General features: G+C 42.7%; 3 protein-coding genes across 3 annotated transcripts; 2 read left to right on the forward strand and 1 right to left on the reverse strand.

The window, feature by feature from the left end:
- Positions 1-2,472: 2,472 nt before the first annotated feature.
- On the forward strand, positions 2,473-4,039 carry LOC112343311 (flavonoid 3'-monooxygenase-like). The gene is made up of 2 exons (XM_024666541.1): positions 2,473-3,336; positions 3,386-4,039. The coding sequence occupies exons 1-2, from the start codon at positions 2,473-2,475 to the stop codon at positions 4,004-4,006; spliced, it is 1,485 nt and encodes a 494-aa protein (XP_024522309.1). The 3' UTR covers positions 4,007-4,039.
- Positions 4,040-4,976: 937 nt separating this feature from the next.
- On the forward strand, positions 4,977-5,788 carry LOC112343329 (pentatricopeptide repeat-containing protein At2g13600-like). Its single transcript, XM_024666582.1, has 2 exons — positions 4,977-5,426; positions 5,510-5,788. The coding sequence occupies exons 1-2, from the start codon at positions 4,977-4,979 to the stop codon at positions 5,786-5,788; spliced, it is 729 nt and encodes a 242-aa protein (XP_024522350.1).
- A 6,028-nt stretch (positions 5,789-11,816) lies between these two features.
- Positions 11,817-13,645, reverse strand: LOC9646126. The gene is made up of 2 exons (XM_024666584.1): positions 13,439-13,645; positions 11,817-13,151 (listed from the first exon to the last, which is right to left on the reverse strand). Exons 1-2 carry the CDS (start codon positions 13,643-13,645, stop codon positions 11,817-11,819), a joined length of 1,542 nt encoding a protein of 513 aa, XP_024522352.1.
- Between the last annotated feature and the right edge of the window lie 3,186 nt (positions 13,646-16,831).

Here is a 16,831-nt window from a genome sequence, read left to right on the forward strand (position 1 = left end):
GTCAAGATTGTCAATGACATCGAGCGAAACGGTGAAGTGTGCGAAACTAACTTTTTTTATCCAGGGAAGGGAGTGTGAACAAGAAGCGGAAGTTTGCCTTCTGTTTAAAGTGATCTATCTGTCTCTTCAATACACTTTCTGCTGCAGTGAAGCAAGCTCCTTAACCTTAACACTCCATGGTATATCCTTTGGAGCGATACATGGAAGATTAGCAGCATCAAGCTGAACATGCCACATTTGTCATTTGTTGGGTCATATTTGACATCAGTCTAGAAAAAAAACTGCATAAATTTCTGTTGCAGTCTAAATGTCCAACATTCAAGTCTCATCCAGCTCATGTAACAACTTGATTTCTTCAGCAAACCAAAATCATTTGTATTCTTAGTCTCATTTCCAGGTTCCTCAGTGTATATCTCTTAATCTTTGATTATTTTGCTTTTATTTATTAATTACTAGTTTTTTCTGATATTTTATTTTCGTTAGCTTAGATCACTAAGATTGTTGTGGGCGTCCTAATTAAATACTAGTAAAATATCCCACTGATATCATTGTAATCATAGTCTGCTGGGTTGCTCTTGTTCATATCTCTCTCGGGGAGCATTAACTTTCTTTATGAGGAAGCAATGTCAGCGTGTGTGAAGATTTGCTTGAGTAATCGCGGGCTTAGATTCTAGAGGTAGGGCATCATGGATATCACTTTATAGGTATTTTCATTTCATTTAAGAGAGGAAAATATATTTTTAAACAAGCACTAATTTGTATTATGTCCTAAGGTACTGTACCCAGGGACATGAGCGGGTTGGAGTAAATGGGAGGTACGCATGAATCAGTGTATGCGCACATCAACGAGCTGAGGAACATGTTGGACGAGGGCAAGTCTTCGTTCTTCTGCATTTCTCAAACTAGTGAAGCACAGGCATCCATTACAGCATGCCTTGTCCAGGCATCGTGCACGGGGAAGTCGCCAGCTGGGAGTTTACGTCTGCTACTGCAGCCTTGCGAGCGTACATTCTTCGGCTTATCCTCCTCGGACCCCGGAGCTCGCAGACAAGCTTGCAAGCTACAGCACCGAGGATTCCATGGTGCTCTATCTCGAGCAAGTCCTGGGGGAGGAGCTGGATGGGAAGTCTCCGCTTAGGGCTCTGCTCCAGTCCTCATAACTTGGTTCGAACACGTGGAACAAATCAAACGTGACAAATAACGTCATATGTATTTTATACGGCTATGAGAGGCATGATGGGATTGGTAACGTAAGGCGTGCGCCGGGTCCTCCGGCACTGCGACATGGACTCGGAGTTTAGGGGCTGCATTCTTCCGGCAGTTCCCTCTGGTGAGGTACTCAAGAATGTCATGCATTGCCTTCAAAGTCTGGATCGAAGTACCGATCAGCGAGCTGCGGGTCTTGCATCACGGGTCATTCAAGGGCTATATTTTGAGAGTGTGTCATTTATGAAGGAACGAGCTTGAGCTGCAGCATGCCAACTGACATGCGGATGTTCTGCAGGAACTGGTGTGATCCCCAGCATTGAAGGCCCAGCTTTCTCCGTCAAGATTACTGTCTCGAAAGCTCCAATCCGAGCAGGAAAGCTGGCATGGTGAAGCCGAGCAGAATGGTAGTCCTTGTTCTTGTCATCCAGGGCCTGTCGAAGAATGGCTACAAGCCGTCTCAGCTGACAAGCTTAAATGCGAGTTCGGTGTTTTGGACGTAGATATCGGGATCGTCACGCTGCTGGTCTTTCTACAGGAGCCAAAGCTGGTTAGTCCCTCAAACTGGGTGTTATGGACCGAAGGTAAAGGTGAAGACGGCCATATCCATTTGACGTGCTTCGGGCTGGGAGACAACTTTATGTTGCTAGTTGCTCCAGAAGATACTGGTGGCGGTGCCAGATCCACTAGTTGGCGCGGACGATGATGAGCTTAAGAACCTGCTGTCGGACAGATTTGAGGTTGCAGAGTGCTAGTAGAGAAACGGTATGCCCGTCCATTTGAATAAGTTTTAGGGGCTTTCGTGCTCACATTACCAAAAGTAAGGTTACTTTGTGGCTTTGACTGACTGGTGTATTGCAGAGCCCTCCCGGAAGAATGTGTTATGAGAAAACCGTGGAAAGCCAAACTATCGTTCAAATTCAAGCGTGTCAATTCTAGAAAGCAAGTTGCACATAATGTTCAAACCAAAAAGTCTGACACGCTTGAATTTTCTATTCTTTGGTTGGTTGATATGAAGGAAGAATGGACAGTGGCCGGCTGACGAGTTTGCGAGTTTTGGACGTGAGCTAGTGGCTATATTTTCCTCAAAACGAGATCCAAGGTAATACAAGTCGTAGATCTCCATGCGTAGCCTTGGAGTTTATTTCAATTCTCACAGTTGAACCAAACTTTTGCTAGAATCACTGTTCCACCGTAGAATATATGGAACTTCCAGCTGTATAAAGAAGCAATTTCCCAATTGGCAGCGTAAGAGGTTTTGCGTTCATGGAAATCCTCCCAGTTGTGCTCTTTGTAGCTTTTATTCTCTTCTTAGTTCTATCATGGAGCTACAGATCTTTCAAAAACCTCCCCCCAGGCCCATGGGGACTGCCCCTGATCGGCCACCTTCATTTACTGGCGGGAAAGCCCCCACATAGGAGTTTACAATCTATCTCCAGAAAGTATGGCCCCATTGTGTTCTTGAAGATGGGAATGACGCCCACTGTGGTTATCTCTAGCCAGAAGATAATCAAGGAAGTATTTACCACACACGACATAAAGTTTGGTTCCAGGCCATACATGGTTTTAGGCGACCACTTCAGCTATAACTATTCGGGACTTGGAACTTCTCCATATGGGAAGTACTGGAAAGACACTCGCAAGCTGTGTTCCATGGAGCTCTTCACAGCCAAGTCCATCGATTCATTTGCATGGATGAGAAAGGAGGAGCTCTCCCATGCCTTGGGAGAGATCTTAAAGTCTTTCAGCAACAGCAAGCCCGTGGAAATAAGATCGCTGTTCTCCATTTTTGCTTTCAACAATATGTCCAGGATTTTGATGAGCAAGAGGTACTTTGGTGAAGACGAAGTCGACTCCGACGCTTTAGAATTCAAAGAGATTCTGCTCTCCATTGTCGACCTGGTGATCAATCCCTCGTGCATTAGCACCCTCGTACCGTGGTATTTAAGATGGCTGGACTGGCAGATCCCTCGGTACAAGCAAATCCATGCGAAACAAGAGAAGTTCTTGCGAAAGATCATTGACGAGCACAAGGAAACGACACGGGAATGCAAGGACTTCCTTGATATCATGCTTGAGTTCTACGGAAATAATGCCCAGGGGGAAACACACGTTAAAGCAAATCTGTTGGTAAGACTTCTTCTTATGTACTTTGTGATTGCTATAACTTTCATTCCAGGAGATGCTTATGGCTGGGACTGACGCTACTGCTACCACAAGCGAATGGATCATGGCCTTGGTGATGCATAATCCTCGGGTTTTGATCAAGCTCCGGGAGGAGCTTGACCGAGTCGTAGGCAGTGACCAGATGGTCCAAGAATCCGACATCCCAAAGCTCGACTATCTCCAGCTTGTTCTCAAGGAGACACTTAGAATGTATCCTCCAGGAGTGCTCCTTTTCCCACGCATGGCCACCCAGGAAGCCACAATTGCCGGTTATACCGTTCCAAAGGGAACCACTCTCCTGGTGAATGTTTGGGCTGTGCATATGGATTCGGCAGTGTGGGAGAATCCCACCCAGTTTTACCCAGAGCGCTTCTTGGGGAGCTCCATCGATTTCAAAGGCCAAAACTTTGAGCTCCTCCCGTTTGGATCCGGTCGTAGAATGTGCCCTGGAATGCCCTTGGGATTGCGAACAGTGGAGCTGCTGGTGGCCAATCTCATTCACGGCTTTGATTGGAGCTTTGTGCCAGGGACAATACCATCCATAGAGGAGGTTTACAATGGCTCTTGCTACCTCAAGACTCCGCTGCAAGCCATGGCCACTCCAAGGCTGCCGATGGAAGTGTATGGCAACTAGGTCAAGTAAAACAATAAAGGGAAAGTTTTTTTATATTAGGTTTATAACTAAAAATCAATAGGTTAAATTGGTGCATCAATTATTACCACATTAACCACAACATCCACAACAAAATTTTCATTTCTCTTTCTCGAGATTTTCAATGTGAATTTATATTTTTCTTAAACATCTTAAAAGTTTATGAGTTTTTAATGGCAACATACTATCCATTTTCAAATGCTCAATATCAATAGGATAAAAATACCCACATGTAACATATATTAGTGTGCATGCTCATTTTTTTATAACATTGCACTAATTGTGTGATTACAAGGCAATCTAAAGCATAAGCAAGACTATGTTAGTATATTCACCACATCAGTATACTTGTGCATTTATATTTTGAATATAGTAGGATTTAAAGGCTTACATTGTTCATTAATTTTGGTTATAATATTATATGTTAATTATTTTGCATCAAATGTTTTCAAACATCACAAAGATAAGCATATTTCAACTTTAAATTAATTACATATTCAAAGACTCTAAAATATTACTTGTTAAATATCTAAATCATTGTCCTTTAAAAAAATGCAATTGTTTTAATTTGGCTCTAAAACATTTAACACTCAAAAAGTAAAATTTGGATTTTTATTATGAATTTTTGCCATAATTGCATTAAATTTCAAAGGTGTAAATATGTAAAATGTTTTCCAAACAAGTGAATAAATTTGAAATTTTTAAACATTTTGTGCAAATTCTTAATAAAATGCCTCATGAAAAGTCCATTATATACATTATTAAACATTGATTGAACACCTTTTAATATGTTTTTTACCATTTAAAGAGGAAATTGTAAGGTGTATTATTATTTTGATATAAGTTTTAATCAACATTTCAAATGTAAAATACTAAATCCAATAATAATAATAATAATAATAATAATTATTATTATTATTATTATTATTATTATTATTATGCGCTAGTGACAATGTATGGGAAGTGTGAGAGCCCAGTGGAAGCTCAAAAGGTCTTCAACTCCATGACGGCTAGGAACCTGATCTCCTGGACTTCAATGATCAAGGCTTACGCTCAGCATGGGAATCCACAGGAGACTCTCAACCTTTTAAAGAGGATGGACGTGGAGCTGAGTGGTGTGAGCTTCTCTAGTGCTCTCAATGCCTTGGCACTGCTGGGAGCTTTGGACGAAGGCCGAGAGATTCATCACCGAGTTGTGGAAGCCAATCTCGTATCCCCGCAGATGGAGACTTCCTTGCTCAGCATGTACGCGAGGTGTGGAAGCCTGGACGACGCGAGGCGCGTGTTTAACAGGATGAAGACGAGAGACGCCTTCTCTTGCAATGCGATGATCGCCGCCTTCACACAGCACGGTCGTAAGAAACAGGCACACTCAGGATTTACAGGAAGATGGAGCAGGAAGGTATTCCAGCCGACGGAATCACGTTCGTCCTGGTTGCTTGCAGCCATACTTCACTCGTGGCTGATTGTCGAGATTTCCTCCAGTCTTTGGTGATGGACCACGGGGTGGTACCATTGGTGGAGCACTACCTTTGCATGGTGGACGTTCTGGGCCGCTCGGGAAGACTGGGAGATGCTGAAGAGCTGGTGGAAACTATGCCATATCAAGCAGACTCAGTGGCCTGGATGACTTTACTGTTGGGTTGCAAGCGCCACGGTGACTTGGATCGTGGCGAGAGAGCCGCCAGGAAAGTTTTCGAGCTAGCACCGGCAGAGACTCTCCCTTACGTCTTCCTCTCCAACATGTACGCCGCTGCCAAGTGATTTGACGACGCTCGAAGAGTCCGGAAGGAGATGGAGGAGCGCGGAGTGACGAGGCCAGTGGCAGTAAGCTACATCGAGATTGACAACTGGCTACACATGTTTACGAGTGGTGATAGAGACGAGCAGCAGGAGGGTCACGACGGCCGGACGATGGAGAGGTCCGGTCCCTGCTGCTGGAACTTTTAGAGCCCATGAAGCAAGCTGGATACGTCCCCGACACGAGGGAGTTTACTTGGAGCAGCAGGGTGGCACAAGCGAGGAGGAGAAACAACGTAGCCTGTGCTTCCACAGCGAAAGGCTTGCCATCGCCTACGGACTGAGATCCAGTCGATTCTCGTCCGCTGAGAGTCGTCAACAGCCACCGGGTGGGCTCCGACTGCCACTCTGCGATCAAGCTCACTGAGAAGAGGATTTTTGTGAGAGATGGGAGCCGGTTCCACCACTTTGAGAAGGGAGCCTGCTCGTGTGGGGATCACTGGTGAAGTTACGTTTCTTTATGTTTCACGTGGTGGGCACAGAGTTGGCGGAGACAAAGTCAGAACAAGAAAATCGTGCCGCATAAAGGTACGTCGCAAAGTCAAGTTCCTATGTGGCGCACCTTGACTGACTGATGGATTGCAGGGGTCTCCATCAAGAGAAGTGAAGTAGTAACAAGTTGCAGATGATGGAACTCGCGATCTGGCTGATCCTGTTGAGCACGCTTGGATCCTCTACAGCGTCACTCAACGCACACAAAGCTGGGGTCTTGGTTGCATTGAAAAGGAGCCTCCTGGGACTGGGAAACACCTCAGACTGGACTGTGGAAAACTCCGATCGAGCATGCACCGACTGGAAGGGAGTGATTTGCAACAGTGACGATTCAGAGGTGGTGGAGCTTCATCTGGCAGGAAATAGATTCACAGGTGAGATCTCGTCGCCGGCACTCGGGCAGCTGGCGAGTTTGCGAGTCTTGGACGTGAGCAAAAACCGTCTGGTCGGATCTCTTCCTGCGGAGCTCGGGCTGCTGCAAAGCTTGCAAGCTTTGGACGTCTCAGGTAACAGACTGACTGGGAGCTTGCCTCGGGATCTCGGCAATTGCAGCGCTCTTCGTTTTCTCAACGCCAGCAAAACCAGCTTCAAGGTCCGGTACCGCCCCAGCTGGGAGCGCTCCGGAGGTTGGAGATACTCGTCCTGGACAACAACCGCTTGTCAGGTTCTCTTCCTCCGTCCCTTGCGAACTGCTCGAAGCTCCAGGAGATTTGGCTGACGAGCAATGGTGTTGAAGGGGAGATTCCGCAGGAAGTTGGGTTTATGGAGCTGGGAGTATTCTTCGTGGAGAGAAACCGGCTGGAAGGGCTCATTCCACCAGCTTTTGCAAACTGCTCGTCTGTCGAGCTCTTGGCGCTCGGGGAGAATTCTCTGGGCGGGAGGATACCAGATGAGCTTGGACGGCTCGAAAACTTGGTGGCGCTCTCGCTGTAGAGCTTGCAGTGGCTGGAGGGGCCAATTCCTCCTGAGATCGGCAACAACAGCAAGCTCGAGTGGTTTGATATCGGCGGAAACTCGCTCATGCATGACTCGATCCCAGTGTCGCTGCTTCAGCTCCCGCGCTTCCTTGCAACTCTGGTTTCAACAACACCTCGGACCGTCCGGTCCCGGAGCAGCTCTGGAACATGACTCAGCTCGAGTTTCTGGGAATGGGGAGGACAAACAGCCGAGGGATCCTGTCACCAATCGTTGGAAACTTGACAAGGCTTCGGTCGCTGAGAACCGCTTTGAAGGAAGTGTTCCGGACGAGCTGTCCAAGTGTCCCGACGCTGGTCCTCTCCAACAACAGACTCCTTGGAGGCGTTCCTCAAACGTTTGGCACGCTTGAGTGTCTCAGAGTTTTGATGCTCGGTGAAAACCAGCTCTCCGGAGCAATACCAGAGAACTGCACCAACCTGGAAGAGCTGGTCCTCGAGAGGAACTTCTTCCGTGGAGCAATACTAGAGTCCATCGCCAGGATGGCAAAGCTTCGGGGTTTGCTCCAGTCTTCAACCGGATGAACGGGACGATACCGTGCTGTGCAATTTACACCTCAGCGTATATTCGGAGCATATATTTAAAATATGCAGTGAAGGGTTTAAACATATACATTAAACATAAAATGTTGCTCATTTTGCATGATTAGAGTCTATACTAAAACCTTTCTGGAAGTCCCTTATTCAAAGGAACATCTTAGTCCTCATTGTTATTTTGAAGGACACACTTTTATTGCACTTAAAAAAACGTTTTTAGGGTTTTCCAAAAAATTAGTACCATTTTGAATTTAAATCATTTTTGAATCATTGATCAAAATTGGGGTTGAGCCAATATTGTTTTTTTAAAATTTTAGTTCTTTTTGGTTTGTTAAGCAAACCTATATGATAGTAGATATATTTAGTATATGTTTGGATATTCTAGGATATTTTATCATTTAAAAATTGTTATTGATTTAGATTAATATTATATTTATAATTTATAAACATATTTGTAATTTATAAACTTTCAAAAACATTTTCTAGTATCTAATAGTTGATATTCAATAAGATTAATCTTGTGTTCATATAAACATATTTATAATTATAAAATCTTCTATTTAATTAATCAGATTATTAAATAAAAATAACACTAGCAAACTAGGCATTGCTACATGCAATGTGCAATAAATTATTATTCTTATTTGTGATAATTTGATATTGTGAGATCCAAGTGTATGGCTACAATGTTGTATTTTAATATTAGCATAATGAGATTTTGGTAGCCATCGGATTGGTTTCAATTTAGACCACTCGCTCCTATATATAAACTAAATTTTTGGGCTAATTAATATGCATATTTTTGTATTCCCTTTCTATATTCCATGCACTCATATTGGTAGAGATGAAAGGCACTTTTGATTGTTCCTGAAGAGTGCTTGAATTTGGGATTTTCATTTAAATTTAGTTTTTGCATTATCTATTAGATTTAACTTTTTCCATTTCCTTTCTTCTGTTCTTTCCTTTTGGGATTTTGGTTTAGATCTAACTTTTATATTGTCTAGATCTCCCTTTCCTTCTAACTTTTTTAATTTCTTTTATTTTGCTTTTTCCTTTTCATTCATCTTCATGGCAAAGCAATAGTGTCTTCTTCCTTTGACTCTAGAGTAGTAGTTGGTGCAATTGTTTGATGCTATGCGATTGCAATTGAACAACCAAACTCAATTGATAGTGGCATTTATGACATATGGTATAACTCCTCCTTTTTGGTGCCAATCCTCGTATTCGGCCGGAGTTCTTTCGTGGGAATCCTAGGGATGATGTGTACCATTGGTTTGATCACTTCACAGTGATTGCCACATATCATTTTTTGGATGATACTTGACATTTGCATGAATTTCCCACATGTCTCCAAGGGATGGCACTATAGTGGTACAATGGTTTGAACACAACCACTTATGGGGATTGGAGTATTCTCTCAAAGGTGTTCAAACGTGCATTTAGACATGCCGACAATTATGATGATGCTTGATAACAATTGCGTCGTCTTTGTCAAGGACCATTTGAGTTAGTGATGTAATTTGGCATTCATTTATGAAGCCTCTTGCTTCATGCAGAGTGAAATATGTTAGAGCGGATCAAGCTGGGAATGTTGTGGCTAACACTTCATCAAGATCTTGTAAGACTTGTGCATGCACTTATTTTAGCCACCTTGACAATGCCCTTTGTTTGGCATAACATTATAAAACGTTGCCTCTTCCACTTCTCACTACATATTCTTTAGCTCCACTTCCTATGGGAGATGGTCTTATTCCAATAGAGGTTGATGCTACTGCTACTCGAGTTCAAGGACACGGGCAAGGACATGGTTATGGCCGTAATATTCATTGCTAAGCATGTGATGAAGTTGGTAATACTTATTAGCATTGTCAACATTTTCCAAATTGGCGGCCTTCATTTCTCAGGTGAAGACTTTGGCGTCAACAACGTCCTATTGGTGTTGCTACAATAGAAGGTTTAGACACTAAGATGTGTCTGGGAAACAAAAAGTCACATGAGTAACAGAGGGACCTTACACAAATAAATCAGTAACCCCTCCATCTTTCTTTTGGGAGTATCATCACTTGGCACCAGTTCATCTAATGTTTACTTTCCAAGTTCGTTTTTATAATATTATTCTCTCTATGTTAGTTAATACAGGTTCGAGTTTATCTTCTATTGCTTGACTTATTGCCACATGTTGCCATCTATATCTGCATCGTGCGGCAGAGTTAGTTTTCATTCTTTATGGCAATGGCTATACACATGTATGTGCATGGGATAAGGCAAACTTAGTTATGCGTGTGGGTGATCTTGAGCTTGAGTTGTAGTCATTGCAAATAGTGCCAAGTCAAGCTTTTGACCTCATCCTTGGTATGGATTGCTTGTAGTGCAATCATGCCAAATGTGACTTTGAGGCTTCTCCCCCTTGTCTCATATTTTTTTATATTTCATCCATTCCTCTCATTTTTGTACTTCTTTGTTCCTCTGTTTCTACCTTTGCTTCCATTACTTTTATCTTCCCATTATTGTAAGTGACAAATTTTTTTCATTCTACTTTAGTCACTTAACCACACCTCCGACTACTTGGAAGAGTCTCATTCACAACCTTCATAAGTTTAATTCAGGACTTGGGGCTTGCTAGCCCCAAGAATGGCATCCATGCCACTCAACTTTTGCACTTGGTCCAAGTGCTCCACGTGTCTGATCTCATGACTGACACCCCAAGGTACCATTGACATATTAGCCTGTTATGCTAAGGCCATGCTTATTCACCTTGGTCACATCGGTGGTCCAACACCACTTATATCACAATTTCATCTCTCAAAGACTGGGCTATTCATCCATGAGTGATCATCCTATATCCACTCCTTAGCATCCTCAGGATGCTTACAGACATAGGGAACAACCTTCCCTAATATCCCTTTCAGCACCCTTTTGGTTTCACTTTGGGGCTTAAGGATTTGTGTCTCACAACTCCACCACCCATAAACGAAGTTTGATGTCCTCATCGAACAATAAATTATTTTAAAAGTAATACTAACATGTATTACCCTTTCCATCCTTAGCACCTAACCAATATTCGTTAATGATTTGACACCGAAAGCTCACCATACCTTGTCCATCCTTTACGGAGTATAATTTCTCTAACCTAGAAACTCATTTGACCATTTGTGGTGGTTCTCTCTTTTTATTGATTTAGTTTTCACTAAATCTGTTAGAGACACCTTTTCTATCTCAATCCCACTACTCATTCTCGAGTAGTCTCAATTCCCATTGATATAACCTTTGCACTTTGGAATTTTTAATTTTGACTTCTCGAAGTTAATTTCTTGGGTGTCTCCAACACCTTATATTGCACATTTTGTGCAACTCCACTTCCCCATCCTAGGAAGTTCTCTACTCATCATCATCATCCTCTTTTCTATTTTGTGCCACCTTTGGCACCTTCACCAAATCGAAGCAATTGGGAATCTATCATTGGAAACACATTGTCTTCCCACAATCCATTAGTATCCAACACATTAGTGTTCTTGGCTTAACTTTACCATTTGGGTTCTATCCTATGATTCTTATGCCTCTTTTCTTAGCCATTAGTCTTTTATTCCTATCCATTAATTGTTGCACCAAGTAACATAGGATCACTACCTTTATCTCTAAGGTATTTTTTCGGTTCCATGGCAAAAGCTTCACTTGCCAAGTCTAAAGGGTGTTCACCCTAGTAGATCTCTTTAGCATTTTCTGCTATACGCCTCATCCACGGCCCAACTTTGTGACCCGCCCATGAGTATTTCCTAGAGACTACTTTCTTTGGACTCATTATGCCATTGTATTGACATCAGTGTGTAACAAAGTATTTTTAGTGTACTAGAAAAAATCCTTGAATACTTAAAATGAATAGGATATATTTTTTTTGTACCGGCATAATCCTTAAAAGAGGAAATCTCATTCGGATAAATTCCTTAATATATGAAAACTATAAGGAAGTTAAACATCTACAAATCGTCACTTTAGCTTGTATAAATATGCCTATAAGCTGCGCCTTCCTTCCATGCTTGCACCATTATTTCGAAATCAAACTCAGCTATTGGCAGACCCTCAATGGAGATCCTCACAAGCTCGTCAACCATCTCCGTCCCCATCTGGTTTCGAAACTTATTCTTCACCAAGTTGATTCTACTAAACCCACGCTCATATGATGCAGTGTTGCAGCATTGAACCATGCCGACCATTGCCAACTTCAGCAAGTTGGGATACTTCTTCGTCCAGATACTGTGAGCATAAATCATTCCCCAAACATCCACGAAAGTTTTCCCCTTCCACTCCTCGGAAGCTATTATCTTCCATAAACTGTACTCTTCAGCCAGCTCTGCTTCATTGATCATCCCTGTGTAGAACTTTCCAAGTTCCTGAACCTCAAACTTACCAAAAGCTTTCAACTCACGCACTGATGAAGGTAAGTTGATAGGAGCTAAAAAGTGGAACTTGGAGAGAATACCAGTCGCCTCAGAGTCCTGTAACCTGGTCCTTATACCCTCCAAAAGACTAGTGCCAAAGTTTTTTTGAAACTCTAGTACCTCCTCCAAATCTTCTCCATGAATCGACCTGATCATTTCCACGTCTCTGTATTCGTTTCCCTTAACTGATGACCTGAGCTCATCCAAAGGACCATTGCGGCGTCCACCATCTGGGATTATAGGATATCCTCTGCTATCCAACTGAAAACCATTCAAATCCACTTGCTTATCCAAATAGTATACCTGTATCTTGGCCATAGTTGCCTTGCATAAAGGTGCAACACTAGTCACGTCCATAGTCTGTGCTTGAAACTCCAGGTTCAGCTGATTTACCACTGCCAAGATATCTCCTAGAAAGTGGAGTGCATAAAGGAACTTGAAACTCCTGAGACGGTCATACAGCTTCCTTGTTTGAGTTGTTCTCCCGTCCTTAAAAAACTTGAGTAGTGGTTCCAAACACTCACACATCCTGGTAATGGCTCCACCCCTGCTCAACCAACGTGTCTGCTGGATCCGCAACACCTTCAGCACCTTGAAGTCTAGCTCGTCCTGTAGTGCCTGTAGCTGCTGCAACCTGCTAGAACTCCTTGAGAAAAAACTGGCTACCTTGTTCACCACCTGATCCACTTCATCGCAAAGATTATGAACTACTGGATTCTTGTAGACGTCCTCCACACATAAGTTAGCTCTGTGTGAAAGACAATGTGTGGAGGTCATGAATGGATTGACCTCCTTCAACCTTGCTGCAACCCTTGTCCTGTTTCCTGTCATAACATTGCAGCCATCTGAACCAAACCCCACGAACCTGCTCATATCCAGCCCCCAATCCTGCAAAAAATCACCTCTACAGAACTATTGTTCAACATTGACAAGCCTAAATAGCTTGTCAACACCCTTGCGTCGTGGATGTAGGTCACGTAAAAGATGAGGTGTTTACTGGTACTGCATTAACAAATTTAGAACCAAGAATATCACTAATCAGCTTTACCTTATATCCGTGCTCTCATCTAGCATTATTCCAAAGAATGGGCTAGCTTTAACTTTCTCCAAAATTTGATTTAAGAGCACCTACACAACAAAATTCAGTCAAGGTTTATTATCAAACTTTAGCTCACCTTGTTGATGAAAGTGATGAAGTGTGAGCAGGCCATCACGTTCTTGTACATGCTAGGAACATAAACTCCGTTCAACTGTTGTAGCTCCAGAAGCAATGGGTATTTGCGAAGAGGAACAAAACCTTGTGCAATAGCATAAGCAATCCTAAACAAGCAAATAACTCCCTTCTCTGCTGCCTCTTGTTGCCGATCATTTGCAGCTGCCATGGAGGATTAACTGCCAGCTTTCACCTCAGCTATGTAAATGGAATGCTTGTGATCTTTTGTTTGCCCATGAGCATGGAAACTTGAAGTCTTCATGTTGGTGGAACCTGATGTACCAAATGGATTCTTGTAATTCTTGTTGGAACGGCATATTGAGCAGAAGATCAGTGCTGTAATGCAAGTAGGATTAGATGAAAAATCAAGAAAATTATTACTATTTTTCTGATCAAAATGCAACCACTGCCATTTTATAACCCATGCAGGTTGCCACTTCCCCCTACGAATTTTCTTCTCCTTCTCCTCTACTGATGCAGCATCACCTTCTCCCACTTCACATCCCTCCTCAGGCTCAGTCCCCTCCAGGTTGTCCTCATCTACAAAACCTCCTCTCTCCACAATGGGGGCAAAACTTAACAAAGATTGCTTTGATTGAGCAATGGCTTTTGCAGCAGCCTTGCTCCTACCTGCAGGCACCCTCCCCATTTCCCAGATGATCTCCCCACCAAAATCTATGTTCACGCCCACGCCCACGCCCACGTGAACATTGTGAAAGAATATTCTAACCTTAGATTAATGACATGGTTTACTTAGTGTAACTATGTTTAGTTAGTGTTAACTAAGATTGATGATTATTTATTTAATCTTGTTAATTAGAATCAATTAAACATAATTAACCATAATCCTCAAAAGGTAGGTGAATGTACCGGCAGGATTCCTTATAACATCCAAACGTACCGGATCTAGCCTTTTACGAGATTTTTTGCACCGGTCGTATATCCTTGTAACTTTGTTTTGTACCGGCAATTCTGAAATGGTACCGGCGGGGTACAAAGGAGCCTCGGACTTTGTTACACACTGCTCATGACTGTCCCATTGATTTACAAGAAGGAGCATCACCTCCGTGGGGGCATATTTACGGGTTATCCCCATCCAAGCTTAAGGCCCTCAAAGAGTATGTGGATGAGAACCTTGCCTCGGGGTACATTCAACATTCGTAGTCCCCGGCTGGAGCACTTGTTTTCTTTGTCAAGAAGAAGGATGGGAGTTTGCGGCTAGTCATCAACTACCAAGGTTTGAACAAGGTGACTGTTCGGAACCGTTATCTGTTGCCCTTGATCTCAGACCTGTTGGAACACCTCAGCGGTGCCCACTTCTTCACCAAGATCGACCTCTGTGGAGCATACAACTTGATCTGATTTGGCCTAGCGATGAATGGAAGACTGCATTCCGAACCCGCTATGGCCACTTCGAGTACACTGTCATGCCATTTGGCTTGACAAATGCTCCAGCAATTTTTCAACACATGGCGAACAACGTTTTTCAGGAGTTTTTTGATTAGATGGTGATCGTCTACCTTGATGACATCCTCATCTACTCAAAAACTCAAGAGGAGCATGACGAGCATGTGCGCAAAGTGCTGGTGAAGCTGCAGGAACATGGCCTATATGCGAAGCTTGAAAAATGTTCCTTCGATCAGGAGTTTGTGGAGTTTCTTGGGTACATTGTCACTCCTAAGGGTATCATGATGGATCTTGCCAAAGTTAAGACTATTCTCAAATGAGAGCCTCCACAATCAATGTCGGACATTCAGGTTTTCCTTGGCTTCGCCAATTTCTACCCTAAATTCATTGATCACTACTCTGATATTGTCCTTCCTTTCACACATCTCACTCGCAAGGATGTTCCCTTTTTTTGGTCTGCTGCTACCCAACAGGCCTTCAACACACTCAAGGCAACCTTCAGTTCTACTCCCGTCTTGATCCATGCTGATCCCTCACAACCTTTCTTCATCGAGGCTGATGCCTCCGGCTTTGCCATCGGTGCTGTGCTGTCTCAACTCGGAGCGGATAAGGAATTTCATCCGGTCGCTTTCCATTCTCGAAAATTCCAACCTGCGGAGATCAATTACAAAATCCATGACAAGAAGCTCCTTGCCATCGTGGATTCTTTTGGAGAGTGGTGTCGTTTCTTGGAGGGGGCAAGGTATCAAACAATGGTTTGGACGGATGACAAGAATCTCTAGTACTTTGCCTCTCATTTGATATGTCTATGATCATGTATGGACTCCTCTATGCTTGGCCACATGGGCCACCCTTTTTGAAGTTAGCATCTTCAATTAGGGTATTTGTTCCCCCGATTTGTTAATCTCACCTAGCAAGTCATCTGACCACCGTAACATGGTTCATGCACAAGTGTGAAAATCCTTAACCATCAACTTTCGTTCAAAGCCCTTTCTTTGAACACTCAGGAACCACTTCTCTAACTTTGATAGCCTCGCTTCATAGCAAATTTTAAGACCACGTTTTTGCTATGCCACTCTGATTTCATACGCTTTATAAACCATTTACACTTGGCTTTCTAGGTACTTATTTACCTAAAATTGTCTTTGGGAATCTTCAAGGAACTCTATTCCTTAACTTGCTAAGGCCTCTCCTTTTTGCAAACTTTCTAATTATAATATGGATAATTCCATATTTAAACTTTTTATGGCATCATGGTTACTAATAACAAACTACTCGAGCCCCCACTTGATTCTTCACTCCCAACTTGCATAACCACCCTTGGTTATGCCTTTTTATTCCTATGGTTTGGTTCTATCTTTTTACTATTTGCTTTTTGGCCTCATATGTTTCTTTCGGTCATTCTCCTCTAGACTAGGAGGATAGTTTTGCACTTTCTACCATGCTTTAGCAAGTATTCATAAGGATGAACCTACCCGATAGCCTAGGGAGTGGTTCCTCAATTCGGGTATGGTCACCTTGTAATCCCACACATCAGGATTAATGTTGCTACTTATGGGCCTTTATATGCCCATGACTAACCTTGCCAAAATCCCGTTTTGGCTTTGTCCAATTCAGGTAAATAGACTTCTTTTGTTTCTGCAACTTTGGACGTTTGGATAGTATTTTTTATCCATCATTTGCTAAGGACTTAATCCCTTAGACCTTATTTAATACCCTCACGACACCAAACACCACTTCCTAGTGTTTTAGAGTGTTTAATGATAGCTTTCTTTAGCAATGAGCATTCCCTTTATGACATTGATTTACTATATCGCAACATAAGCAATTTATCCCCCATAAGGATATATTTAACTTCCTTATCATAATAAGAAGTCTTAAGTAATTACCTTCTACCAGTTTAATCAATTATTTTGCACCTTTTTGCTTAGTTACCTCATAATTGTCA

The sequence above is a fragment of the Selaginella moellendorffii genome, unplaced genomic scaffold, assembly GCF_000143415.4.
Source record: "Selaginella moellendorffii unplaced genomic scaffold, v1.0 SELMOscaffold_143, whole genome shotgun sequence".
In the NCBI taxonomy this organism is placed as follows: domain Eukaryota; kingdom Viridiplantae; phylum Streptophyta; class Lycopodiopsida; order Selaginellales; family Selaginellaceae; genus Selaginella; species Selaginella moellendorffii.

Excerpts from the sequence above, each read along its gene's own strand:
- LOC112343311 (XM_024666541.1), top strand. The coding sequence starts at position 2,473 with ATGGAAATCCTCCCAGTTGTGCTCTTTGTAGCTTTTATTCTCTTCTTA. Across the intron at positions 3,337-3,385 it reads ACGTTAAAGCAAATCTGTTG|GAGATGCTTATGGCTGGGAC; the intron begins GTAAGACTTCTT and ends CTTTCATTCCAG.
- LOC112343329 (XM_024666582.1), top strand. The coding sequence starts at position 4,977 with ATGTATGGGAAGTGTGAGAGCCCAGTGGAAGCTCAAAAGGTCTTCAAC. Across the intron at positions 5,427-5,509 it reads CAGGAAGATGGAGCAGGAAG|TCTTTGGTGATGGACCACGG; the intron begins GTATTCCAGCCG and ends GATTTCCTCCAG.
- LOC9646126 (XM_024666584.1), bottom strand. The coding sequence starts at position 13,645 with ATGGCAGCTGCAAATGATCGGCAACAAGAGGCAGCAGAGAAGGGAGTT. Across the intron at positions 13,152-13,438 it reads TCATCACTTTCATCAACAAG|GATTGGGGGCTGGATATGAG; the intron begins GTGAGCTAAAGT and ends GATTTTTTGCAG.